The sequence below is a fragment of the Apium graveolens genome, chromosome 9 (assembly GCF_009905375.1).
Source record: "Apium graveolens cultivar Ventura chromosome 9, ASM990537v1, whole genome shotgun sequence".
Taxonomy (NCBI): domain Eukaryota; kingdom Viridiplantae; phylum Streptophyta; class Magnoliopsida; order Apiales; family Apiaceae; genus Apium; species Apium graveolens.
In genome coordinates this window covers 265008357-265022135 of record NC_133655.1, presented here as the reverse complement: position 1 = coordinate 265022135, position 13779 = coordinate 265008357, and the positions used below count along the sequence as shown (strand labels likewise).

At 34.1% G+C, this 13779-nt stretch overlaps 1 protein-coding gene across 5 annotated transcripts; it reads right to left on the bottom strand.

Moving 5' to 3' along the window:
• Positions 1-971: 971 nt before the first annotated feature.
• LOC141685603 (2-Cys peroxiredoxin BAS1, chloroplastic-like) lies at positions 972-4440 on the bottom strand. Of its 5 annotated transcripts, XM_074490696.1 has the most exons (7): positions 4108-4440; positions 3825-3902; positions 3425-3680; positions 3066-3148; positions 2543-2623; positions 1427-1540; positions 972-1305 (listed from the first exon to the last, which is right to left on the bottom strand). In XM_074490696.1, the coding sequence occupies exons 5-7, from the start codon at positions 2552-2554 to the stop codon at positions 1180-1182; spliced, it is 252 nt and encodes an 83-aa protein (XP_074346797.1). In that variant the 5' UTR covers positions 2555-2623; positions 3066-3148; positions 3425-3680; positions 3825-3902; positions 4108-4440; the 3' UTR covers positions 972-1179. The 5 variants fall into 5 exon arrangements, with proteins under 5 accessions (XP_074346797.1, XP_074346800.1, XP_074346799.1 ...); XM_074490699.1 differs by lacking the exon at positions 3825-3902 and having other exon boundaries at positions 3425-3580; XM_074490698.1 differs by lacking the exon at positions 4108-4440 and having other exon boundaries at positions 3425-3671; positions 3825-4083.
• Between the last annotated feature and the right edge of the window lie 9339 nt (positions 4441-13779).

Here is a 13779-nt window from a genome sequence, read left to right as displayed (position 1 = left end):
TCCACTTCCTTGCAGATGGAAGTTAATCTCTAGAACTGGATCCTCCCCCATGATCCATGCTGTCTCCATCAGCATTTTCTGATGCTCCCCCTGTAGTTATGCTCTCTGAGACTTCAGAATTTGAATTTGATTTTTCAAGAGCTGAAGAATCAGAGCTTCCAGAATTATCAGAATTTGGCTCATCAGAACTAGATGAATCAGAACTTGAAGAGCCAGTGACGGGTTCTGATGCTTCTCGAGAGTCTTGAGATGTGGTAGGATCTTCAGCTTGCTCCACCTTCCCAGGTGCATTTTCCTTTGGAGTTGTTACCACAGTTTCAATGACATCAGAACTTAATCCATCAGAACTTACAGGATGAGAATTTTCAGGATCAGAATTTAAATCTTCACTACACCATATTTGGCCTCTAGCAACACCCAAAAAAAGTGTAAAAATGGCCAAAAAGTGTTACCTAAAGCAAAAAATTGGGCTATGGTTACACTTTTTGAAAATTTAATGGTGTTGGATTTGCTCGTGCTACAATAGGGGTCTATGGTAACATTTTTTGACCCTTTGGTAACATAGCTGTAAATGTAACAATAGAACACCTATGGTTACACTTTCAGTATCTATGGTTACAGAATAAAGGTGTAACCACAGATCTGCAACATACGTAAATCTTTAGTAACACTACAAAACGTGTTACAATAAACTCTTTTGCAACACCTTTTTTGCTATTGCAACATAATATTCTACAACAATTAAATTCTTTTGGTAACATGTTTGTAGCTTATTGTAACACTGATTTTAAAATCACACTTGTATTTACTATAACACTCTTTCATTTATTGTTACAATTTTTCCTGTTTTTGTCAATATTAAAATACCAATTGGTTGCACTTGTTAATTTTCGAAATGTAATAAAATCTGAATCAACTTGCAACATTAAAACAGTAAGACCTGAATACATATTAGATCTTTGGAACCGTTGATAAATGTACAAGTTCATCCCAACAAATACAAAGTTCAAGTAACCAAAATAACCATAGTTCTAATTAATTCCATCCAAAAGCCACCAATATACTAGTTCTAATCAATACCACTTTCACGTACAGATTAGAAACTCTTTCACCTCTGAAAGTAGAGTTAATTACCCATATTTTTTGTTGAGACTATCTGCAACAGCTGTTGCAGCTTTATCACCAGCATATCTCTTGGTAAATTTTCCTTGATTCATTAGAGATTAGCAATAGGTAGTTGTCATCCAGCAGATTCAATAGCAACTTTAATTTATGAAATGGGTTCTCCTGCACAAACTGCAAAGCCTGCAGGCCAAAGAGTATTGATACTAGATTAAGATGCTATTAAATTGTGAAGAAATTGTTCCTTGGTAAAATCTACAGAACTTGGAATCTTTAATTTTTGTCCGGCGATCTTATAATTTACCTGAATAGTTATCATAGTCTTATCAACACTTCTCCCAATAGCAAGATTATTAATGGTGGAGTGTTGAATGACTCCTTCCTTGTCAATAACGAAAAGACCTCTCAATGCAACACCCTGAAACATTAAGTTTCTTAAGGAGAAAGAAATGATAATATTTAACCAAGATTTTTGTCTCTAACACTACACCATATGTAGGACTAGGTATCTTGGCACTGCTTGAATATATGCAAGTTCATGGAAACTTCTGCATTTTTTCACAAAAAGAAACGGTAAATAAAATTAAAAAATTTACATTTCTGCATACATGTGCCTTAACATGTTTTAATTAATAATCTCTTAATCTTGATTAACCCTTCATATAATCATTTATAGTACCCAACACGCAACAAATATTTATACATAATCAGCTCTTAATCTGAATATTTCACTAAATATATTTTCTGGGAACTCCTTCATTTAAACAGAATAACAAATATTATAAGCATACAAAATTGTTGTAAAATAATATAGACCTTCTAACTTGATAAAATAGTTCAGATGCCCTGTGTTATGCAATGTTGCAGTATGCTAATTATGTGAACATGTTATACTATTTAAATTGAACTACTATTTGAATTCATTGTTATCATGATAAGCTTAAGTGCAGAAATCAGGAGGATGAACGGAGTGTTATTTAGCTAATCACACGGACAGGGTGTTATTAACAAAAGCAACATATTCACACCAATAGTTTAATCATCCAAATCAACAGCAAATGCTACAAGCCTATAACATCTGCATGTACAACTTTTTCAATTTAGGGGTGAAACTAATTCCTATCACACATCAAAAAAGTAATTATACTAATAATTGAAACAAGATTTAACAGAAGAACACCAACATGCAAAAGAAGAAACTTTAATAGTAAGGATATAAATTAAGTAAAATTTAATGGAAAACCAGGTATTATAAGAACTCTAGGAACTCCAATATAAGCCACAAGAATACAAGATGATGACAAGAAGCAGTCTAGATCAATTTAAGAACTGATTTTCATTCAAAGGCAATATTAATTAGCATTTAGTTCATTCATATCAAATATTTATTACCAGATTAATAAAAGTGCGAAGAACTTACTCTGTGGCTCATAGTGCAGTCCAGCTGTTAATCTTCCAATTTTGCTTACCAACCATGCACTTTCAGGGATATCATCTCATACTATATGAACCGAAAGAAGAAGACAATCATATATACAAATCAGACTTAGTTGATATTGTTCGCAATCAAATAATATTAAATATATCCACAATGAACCTTACAAATATATTAACGGACAGTGCATGTCATAGGAGATATGGTTGATAACTGGAACATATGAAATCATTTTACATTTCATATAACATGAGGCATTTGTGAGATAAAGATTAAAGTGCAGTTAAAAGTTTGAACATTAACATTATTACATGGATAGAAGGCAATGACAAAAATAAAAGCACAAAAGATGGTTCCCGAATTAATACATAGACAACTTTCAACAATGAAATTGAGATACTAGGACATACAAAGCGAAGGCATAAATTAGACAGCCAGAATAGTTTGGTTTACACAAAATTTATGGTCCTCAACAGTCAACAGAATAAAACAGTAAGATGAACTTAACCTTGACGGTTGGAGTAAAACCACTTCTGGCATCCCACAATATAAAGGCATGAATCATCTGCTACCCTACAAAACTCATGCGCACTTCACAATGAAAGGATTGAATGTGAGTAAGAAAGCACAAGGAAGATAGCTTAAGGGCAGGTTTACTGCTACAGAGAGGATAGATAAACCAACATGTTATATTACCTTCACAATGGCCCTTGCTACACTAATATACTACTATTTTTACTTTTGATCACCATAAGAGAACAAATCATACTACTAACATATACAATCCTTTATAATGTATAAAATAAGTGGTATATTCAGTGGAAAAAATAGAACTGATGCATCTTAGAAGGTGCATTCCACGGCTACCTTGAGGGGCAAAACTGCACATCTTCAACAATATTTTCATGCCCTTGGAAAGTCCCACAAGCTTGTATGTAAGGGCAGGATATCGGAAAGTCATCACTTCCATCAGCCTTGGATGTCTTGATGCCCCTGCTCTAGAAGATTTAGTAGATCCTGGGTCTGTAGCCAAGGAGGAGATGTTATCTTGAATACTTTATAGTCAAGGAGGAGATGTGATCTTGAATACTTTATAGTCCATAGTCTCACAAACCTGTCCTTCCTTAACACAGAAATTAATATCATTAGATCAATATGTGATGCTTGATTTTGGTCATTGATCACTTCTTCAACTTAAATATCCAGCTTAAATATCCTTCAAAAGTTATTTTACAAGTCACGGCTTTTAAATAAATGAGGGTTTTACCTCAAAATTTTTCATGGTACAAGTCACAGCTTTGTCAAACTCTGGCATATGGCCTCTCTCATTGTGTATGTCTTTTCACTGCTAGTTTGATTATATGCAAATATAGTTGGTGCAAAATAAGGGATTAGAGATCAAGATTTCAAACTCGCGATAAACTGTAGTTTACAAAGTAATCTAACAAATCTAGAAATGTATATTTTACCATTAAATTCCACCTGCTAATACAAATACGAGCGCACAAAAAATATTCACACAAATATGAGCTTGAAAATAAGAATTATACCTGACTAAATATTGAAATATCCAATTCAAACCTTGTTACCAGATTAAGAAAGAACCCAATTGAGAAGAAATCTAGCTGAGAAGAAAGAGGCTGCTACAACTGCTTGGGCATATTGTTATAACTGCTATAAAACCCTAAATCCCCATTTTAAACTATTCGATTGAAGCCACAAATATTTTGTAATCTACTGCAATATCCAATTTGTTGAACATAGTTTGTGAGAGAGTGTGGTGAAGAGAGTAAGATAGAGTGGTCATGAATATAGCAAGTGGGAGGGAGAGAGAGAGCGAGAGAGAGAGAGAGAGAGAGAGAGAGAGAGAGTTCAGAGGGGTGAAGATAAGAGGGAGAGAGATAAGACTGATTTTTAGTATTTTTAGATTAAGTATTTTTTATACAAATAATAGAGCGGGTTGGATTTGAGATTTGGGCGGCCCAAAATTTTGATTAAAATTTGACCCGCCAAATAGATTAACAGTGAATACCGCATAATTTTCAGTTTTTGTAACACATTTTTAATTATCAATTGCAACACTATATTTCGTGTTACAATAGAAATTTAATCACGTCTATGGTAACATCGAATAACATCTGCTGCAACGCAAAAAAATGAATTATCTTATACCAAATTTTAGCAACTTAAGGTAACATTTTAGTTTGTAACACCAAAAAAAATGTGGGTAAAAGCCATATATGGTGTAGTGCTTCATTCTCAAATCTCAGCTGATCATGATCATCGAAATCTTCAAGTCCATTAATCTTCTTATCATCAAAAGAGGCATTGATAGATTCCTTGACACCCTTGTTCTTAAATTGTAGACTCTGAATGCTTTTATGGAAAGTAGATATCCAACAAAAATTCCTTCATTAGCTTTTAGATCAAATTTTGACAACTGCTCAGGATGAGTCTTAAGAACAAAATACTTGCAACCAAATACATGAAAGTATTTCAGATTTGGCTTCTTCTTCTTCACCATTTCATATGGTGTTTTTCCATGCTTGTTTATAATTGTAGCATTTTGTGTAGAACAAGCAGTCCGCACAGCTTCAGCCCAAAAATAGGTTGGTAGCTTTGCTTCATTATGCATTGTTCGTGCAGCTTCAATGAGAGTTATGTTCTTTCTTTCTACAACTCCATTTTGCTGTGGAGTTCCAGGTACAGAAAACTCCTGTTTGATTTCATGATCTTTGCAGAACTTTTCCATGATTGAATTCTTGAACTCAGTGCCATTATCACTTCTTATTATTTTAACAGAATCTTTGATCATCTTATCCAGCTGTCTGACATGATCAGTTAGAGTAGATGCAGTTTCAGTCTTCTTGTGCAAGAAGTACACCCATGTGTACCTTGTGAACTCATCCACTATAACCATAGCATATTTCTTCTTTGCAATAGACATGACATTGACTGGACCAAATAGATCAACATGCAATAGGTGATAAGGCTCAAGAATTGATGACTCGGTTTTGCTCTTGAAGGAAGATTTTCTTTGTTTTGCCTTCTGACATGAATCACAAAGGCCATCAGGAGCAAATACTGTTTTTGGCAGTCCTCTCACAAGATATTTCTTTACAAGCTCATTTATATTGTTGAAATTTAAATGAGAGAGTTTCTTGTGCCAATTCCAGCTTTCTTCAATTGATGTTCTACTCAACAGACAGATTGCAGAACCATCAGTACTTGTTGAAAGTCTGGCTTCATAAATGTTACCATGCATGTATCCTTTCAGAACCACTTTACCTGTTGAAATACTTATAACTTCACAGTGTTCTTCAAAGAAATCCACATGATAACCTATGTCACAGATTTGACTTATACTCAACAGATTGTGTTTAAGTCCTGAGACTAGAGCTACTGCTTCAATGATGACATTCCCAAGATTGATCTTGCCATATCCCAAGTTTTCCCAATGTTGCCATCTCCATAAGAAACTCCTGGGCCAGCTTTCTCCACAAAGTCGATAGCAGGGATTTATTTCCAGTCATATGTCTTGAACATCCACTATCCAGAACTAGGATGTTCTTCATGTTGCCCTGCAATCATAAAGATCACTAATGGTTAGTTTTAAGGAGCCAGACTTGCTTGGATCCTTTGGCCTTTTTAAGTTTGTTAACATTTGCTGCGGATTTAACATCAGAGTTTATGCTAACATTTTTCTTATCAGATTTTACAGTATTGGACTTTGCATCATGCTTTACACTAGAAGGAATTAAAGTAACTTTCTTCAAAGAAGGTTTTATCTGATAATAATCATAGTACAAACTATGATATTCCTTACAAGTATAAATGGAATGCCATATACTACCACAATGAAAACAAGGATTTTGTGGCTTAAACCTAATAGACTGACTCTTAACTCCCGACTTAGAAGGTAAGAAGCTTATATTCTTATTCTTCCTGCAAAAAGAAGCCAGATGGCTAGAGTTTCCACAGTTATAGCATTTCTTTCTAGGAGCATTAGGAACAGGCATATAACTGTTGCTTTTATTCATACCTTCCTTTCCATTTCTATTTTTCCTAGCTGCTTTTACCTTGTTTACACTGGTAATCTCTTTCAGCTTATGTTTAAGCTGCTTCTTTGTCATTAAGCCTATGTTAACTTCAGTTGGTTTATCCTGTTCTAATTTGTCAGAAGTTGACTCTGCTATCACTTCTGTCTCAATATCTTGCATCTTTTCAGAATCAGACTTTATAGTTTTAACTACAAATTTAACAGGATTTACCTTTGGCTTAGTAGTCTGTTTAACAATAATTGGCTTAACTTGTTCAGTTCCTTTTTCACTTTTCTCATCTCCATAAGCTAAGCCCTTTTTCCAGTTTCCACTACTTAGTATATCCTGAGTTGCTCTGCCAGAGTTAGTCCAAGTCCTGATAATCTCTCTCTCCTTTTCTAACTCAGTTTTTAGAGATTTATTCATTTTTAGCACTTCATCTCTCACATAGAAAGCATCATCTCTATCCTTCAGAGTTTGATGGAACATAACTAACTCTTTTTCTAAATAATCATTCCTCTTTTTAAAGGCAAGATTTTCAGAAGTTAATCTTTCACATGTTAAAGTTTGATCTCTATAGCTAATAAACATGGTTTTAAGATATAATCTCAACTCAGTAATATCATCAGTATGAAAGGCATAAGTTGTTTGAGGTACCTTTAACTCAGCATCATCAGAACTGCTATCAGCATTTGCCATCAGGGCATCGTTTTCCTCATCTTCAGAATCTGAGGAGTCTGTCCAGCTTTTCTTCTTTGTGACAAGAGCCTTGCCTTTGTCACTCTTTCCTTTCTTGCATTCAGGAGATATGTGGCCTTTCTCACCACAGTTGTAGCATTTGACATTTGAGTAATCTCCTATGTCAGAATTTCCTCCTTTGCCTTCAGATTTTCTGAAGCTCTTCTTATCAGAATTTACACCTTTCCTGGAAAACTTCTTTCCTCTTATGAATTTCCTGTATGCTATCTTTGTGATACCCTTCACCATAAGAGCACACAGCTTCATCATCTCTTCATCAGCATCTCCTTCAGATAGACTTTCAGTTTCTGAATTATCATCATCAAAACTTGATGATTCTGAATCAGACTTTATGAAGAGAGCCTTTCCTTTTCCTTTCTTTGAGACAACCACTTTGGGGGATTCCTCCTCAGTATTAAGAGCAACCGTTCTTGACTTTCTCCCATGTCTCTTGCTTCTTTGATCCATCTCAAGTTCATAGGTCTTGAGCATTCCATAAATTTCATCAAGTGTAGTTTCATCAAGAGCATAGTTATCTCTTATAATAGTAGCTTTCAAATCCCAACTTTCAGGAAGAGCTAAAGGAATTTTAGATTTGAATCTTCAAAGTCATATTCCTTGTCCACTAGTGACAGATCATTCAAGAATTTGACAAACCTGTCATATAAGTTAGTTAATGACTCATCACTTTTTGAGTCAAAGTGCTCATACTCTTGAGTGAGTATAGTCCTCCTGCTTTTCTTGATTGCATCAGTTCCCTGACACCTTGTCTCCAAAGCATCCCATATCTCCTTTGCAGTCTTGCAGTGAATTACCCTATTTGACATAACATTATCAATGGCACTATGCAGCAAATGCCTTACCTTTGCATCCTTGGCAATAGATGAGATATCTTCAGGTGTGTATTCACTTTTCTCCTTTGGTATGGTCTTTGCTGGCTGATCTGTAACTACAACAGAGAGCTTGGTTAGCTTATGCGGTCCTTCATTAATTCTGTCAAGCTATTCTGGATCTGTAGCTTCCAGAAACATAGCCATCTTCACTTTCCATATGGGGTATTCAGACGATCTCGGCATGGGAATCCTGATAGTCTCATATCGACTATGGGTTTGAGTCTTTTGAGTTTCTTTAGTTTTAGCAGGCTTGGTTGGATTTTCTGCTTCTTCAGACATGATTGTTTTGGATCTTTACTGTATGTGTGTTAACAAATAGGCTCTGATACCACTTGTCAGGTCACACAACACTGTAGAAGGGGGTTGAGTACAGTGTAGAATACAATCAAATCGATTTAAAGCACAAGTAACAGAAAATAGATGTATTCGATATAACAAACTCTGTTACAATGGAACTGTTCTCTCTCAGTGATGAACAAATTATCACGAGAGCTGCTAGATTATAATTATATGATCTTCTCGATGATCATAACTCTTATAGAGTAAACCTATGTCTGTGTTTATATAGACACACAGTTACAAGATAACTTCTAGTTGATATGGAATATAATTATGTCTGCTAAAATATATCAACCAGATATCTTATAATTCTTCTAGTCCTCGAACTCTTTCCTTGCATATCTTCTTCTTGTATTAGTCTCGATCTTATTTCCTGTAAATCAGCTTCCTTCTTTAACTGTAAGTCCTCCAGTTCTTAAGTTCTGATATCCATCTTCTGATATTATCTTCTGATAATCTAAGTTCTGATATCCTTAAGTTCTGACTTCCAATAAGTCCTGATTCCAGTAAGAACTGATATTTCCTGTTAGTTAAGATCTGATAACTAAACATGAAACATATTAGACATGACATCTCAAATATATTCAACATATAGCATACATGTATTTTAAGAGAACACATGGAGGAATCTTAAAAAACTAAAAATAAAAACTACATTAAATATATATGGTTGCTTGTATAAAATATTTCGATTTATGAAATTCTCACGTAAGTTTAATACAAGAAAATATTTTGTAAATCTTTCTAGAAGGGATATATGTTATAAGTTTAATAGCATAATTTTAATAAATAATAAAATAAAAAATGAAACACTTTTTATTCTCATTCGGTAACCATAAGCGGAACACATAAAATAATTAAAAATATACACTTCAAAACATCTAACAGAATCTTGGTTCATCTTCCTTTCCCATAAAAGAAAATACGGGGAGTTGTTCAAAAATTGACAAACAACAAATCATGTGTGTGCTTTGAGTATAGATGCACAAAAGGCCTGTTGGGCCGGGCTTTTATCCGGACCTAAAAAGCCCGGGCTTTTTTCAAGATAATCCGGGCCAGGCTTTTTTAAGAACCGGGTCGGTCGGGGCGGGCCTTTCACTGACATACGCGGCCTGTTTTGGGCCCGTCGGCCGGGCCGAACCGGGCTTTAACCGGGCCAGGCCAGGCTTTATCCAGGCCTGTTTTTTTTTAAATCTGCTGTCCATAAAGGAAATTGAAACTTTAAAAATAAAATTATAAAATAATATGTTGAGTTACAATTAAAAATGACACAAAAGTAACAATACCCAGATTGCAAAATATAAAGAAAGACCAAATCTTTGTAACTTTATACAAGCAGAATCAACATAAATTTAAACAAGAAAAATAGTAGGTGATAAGGTAAAGAAATGAATACAAAAAATAAGAAAAATGAAATAACACAAGCACTTTATAACAAGAAGAATCATAAATATAAGGGGTAGATACATAGTCAAATAAACAGACAATGTCTGAATCGTATAACATTTGATTATCACAGGGTTTTCTGAAATAGTCAACAAAGTACCAAATGCACTCATTTCAGGGTAAAATAATGCATGTTGTAACTTAATATTGTGTCGCTGATGCATGTAAATTAAGAAGAGAAAGACTAGTTAGCAAAAAAGGCAGATTCAAGAAACTACTAGATAATTGTGCAGAATGCAGACAAGAACCAACACAACAGCCTATGATGAATCTTCTTCATTTGTAGAATAATCCTCTTCTGACGAGTTGTCTTCACTGGAAACAACATTATGTGTTCTGTTTTCAGCAGCCAAGTAATCCTTATAGCAAATACATATTTCCAAAGATTGCGGACTTAGACGGCTCCTTCTTACATTCAAAATCCTGCCACTCAAAGAAAATGCAGATTCCGAAGCTACTATACTAGCTTGGACAGTCAATATATCACGAGCCATAATGGCCATAACAGGATAATGACAAGCTCTGGTTTTCCAAAATTCAAGTATATCTGACTGTTCACTCACAAAATCAGTCATTTTATATTTTGCTAATTCACTAGTTGAACTTGTGGTCTTTGATTTTTTACGTGAATTAGCCAACTGCAGCGCAACATCCTTACTACTACCGGTTTCAACAGGAATATCACGTGGTTTTGCTTCATATAACGTTTCATAATGATCATAAAATGCATTTAGTGTTTCATTAAATTTTTGAATACTAGTAGTGGTTACATCAATGTTGATTCCTAAGTTGTTATTAATACACTTTATTAGGCTTTCAACTCCATCAACTCCAATTTTGGGATTTAAAGTCGCAGCACAACGAAATATTTGTGGCATTTCTTGATAATATTTTAAAAACTTTGCACACATTTCAAGAATAACAGGCCCCCAAAACGGATCAGTATGCCATTTTACAAGAGTCAAAGTAATCAAGGAAAATTATTCTAAAACTAAAGGAGTTGTAGGATAATAAACCCCGAAAAATCTTTTTGTTAACTTGTAAAAACATTTAAGAATACTTATTAGCTCTTCAATTCTTATCCAATCTGTTGTGCTTATTTTAACCAGACCATTCCTAGAATTATGAAATTCCATTAAAATAACTCTTTGTTTAAATGCACGTTTTAACATTTTATAAGTCGAGTTCCATCTAATAGGCATATCAATATCTGGTTTTAAGTATTTAACGCCTTGAGCACGAATAAATTTACTAAAATCTTGTCTCCTCCTACTGTTTCCATAACAATATAGTACCAACTGCCTGATTTTAGAAGTAACATCTACAACCATTCTAAGTCCATCTTGAACAACCCTATTTAGAACATGGCATGCACATCTACTATGAAAAAATTCACCATTTATAAAGGGATCTAAATCTGCCTTCAACTTGTCAACAGCTGAATCATTATTACTAGCATTATCAAAAGAAATACTCATAATCTTATCTTTTATTTTAAATTCTCTAAGATATGACATTATCAATTGATAAATATATAAACCGGTATGAGGATGTTCAAATAATTCAAAGCATATGATTCATTTAGACATTTCCCATGTTAAGGGATCAATCCAATGGCATGTAATACATATAAAAGACAAGCCTAAATTCTGACCAGCAGTCCAAACATCAGAAGTTAAACTAACCTTGCCTTCGAATTTGCTCAAGTATTTGATTAAAGCCTTTTTTGCCTTCGACTAACTTTTCATTGCATCTCGGCGGGTGGTACTTCTACTGACCTTTTGATAACATGGCTGCAAATCCCGATGAATGTACCTCGTTGTATCATCATTGTCGAACGAATTGAACGGCCATCCCCGAGAAACGACACACTTCATTTGCATCTCCCTTTGTAATATTTGATCATAAATCCACGTTTGGCCCGTTTCATCAATTCTTGCTTGAGTAAATTCAGGATTTTGTTTTGACCCACATTTCGGATGATGTCTAGAGAGTGTTGAATTTCCATTAGGACCAAAAAGCTTTCCACAAAGTCGGCGTCTTGCCTTTTGAGTTCCATCGGGCAGCTGCACTAGATCATAATAATCCCAACACTTTGCCTTGTGCTTATGTGAAAGCACTGTATAAGTGGAAGCAGTTGTCGGAATGGATGTGGCACCTGTATGATCAGTGGTATGGTGACTTGAAGTAGCCATAGCATAAAATTATAACAAATCAAGAAGAGGCTAAATCAAGAATAGGCTAAATCAGAGAATTATACATAAAAGAGCACGAATATAGAAGTGGTATTGAAAATTGTAAAAGAATATGTAACTGCAAGTGAATTTATATCTATGTTGAAAGCAAACAACGGCTAAATCAAACGGCTCTATTCGATATTCTAATCAGCTGACAAAGTAACGACTATAAATCAATCTATAAACAATTAAACATATATAATACAGATTATAGACACACAAATACAAGAACAAGATATATAAATTAGGTATTGTACCTAAATTAGGTAAGGTGTAGTCTGTAGAATCAGGTCGTGGCTTCGTTATTGTTGAGGCATGGTCGAGGAATTAGGGATTATATCAATTGGGAATTGGGATATGGATATGGACCACAGAGTGTATATCGTGTATATCATGTATTATTAAAATAGAAAACTAATTGGACTAGGTTTTTGATTTTGAACTGGGCCCCAAGCGGGCATTATCTGGATTTCTAATTATCAAGGCTTTTATCCGGGCCCAATCCGGATTTTTAATTATACAGATTTTTATCTGGGCTTTTATCCGGTCTTTTCGGGCTTCGGGCCGGGCCGGATTTTAGCAAAAAAAGCTGGCTCATTTTAGGCCCGCGGGCTGGGCCGAACCGGACCGGGCTTTTTTCCGGATCGGATTTTTGGGCTTTTTTCTAGATCAGATCGAATTTCGGGCTTCGGATTTTTTGAACATCTCTAGCTTTGAGTACACTAAAATCTCCAGGATGGCAAAATCAACTGTTTCACTTGAATAAAAATAATTAAAAGTTTAAAAATAATTCGATAAAAAAATTAAAGACTTTAAATTTGTTATATTTTATTTATACGCATGAGAGAATTAATAGATATTGATAGAATCAATTACATTAAATAATTAAGAAAAATTTATTCAAATTAAAAGCAAATCAATTACATGAAGATCATCGATAGCTATCACTACTACAAAATTCAACTTACATAGCATTTATTTTTGAGCTTACATAGTGTTTTTGAGTGCTATGTAAGCCAGTGCTATGCAAGTTCATTTCACTTGCATAACGCTTGCTTAGGAGCTTTTCAAGTACATTAACTTAAATAACACTTTTATAAGTGCTATGTAAGTAACTGTTATCCTAGCACATGTATTACTTATATAGCACTTCTACGAATGCTATTTAAGTCATTTGATTTAAAATAACATCACTTATATAATTATTATAGAAACGCTATACAAGCATCATATATTTTAAAAAAATTATAATTTAAATACTTTTTACCATTTTTAGCATGTAATATGCTTTAAATATCAAAATTCATTAATACATGAATAATTAGAAAAAGCAAATTCAAATACGAACAAAGACTACCAACAACTTAATATTCTTCTCTATAATACAATTAAATTCCAAATGTCAACTTACATTGACCTTGATATTAGCAAGGTCAGTTGCAAATTAAAATACCTCAGTTATTTGTACAATACATACGAAACCTAGAGTATAACAACTACAAATTACTTGAAATATAGATTTCAAGTAC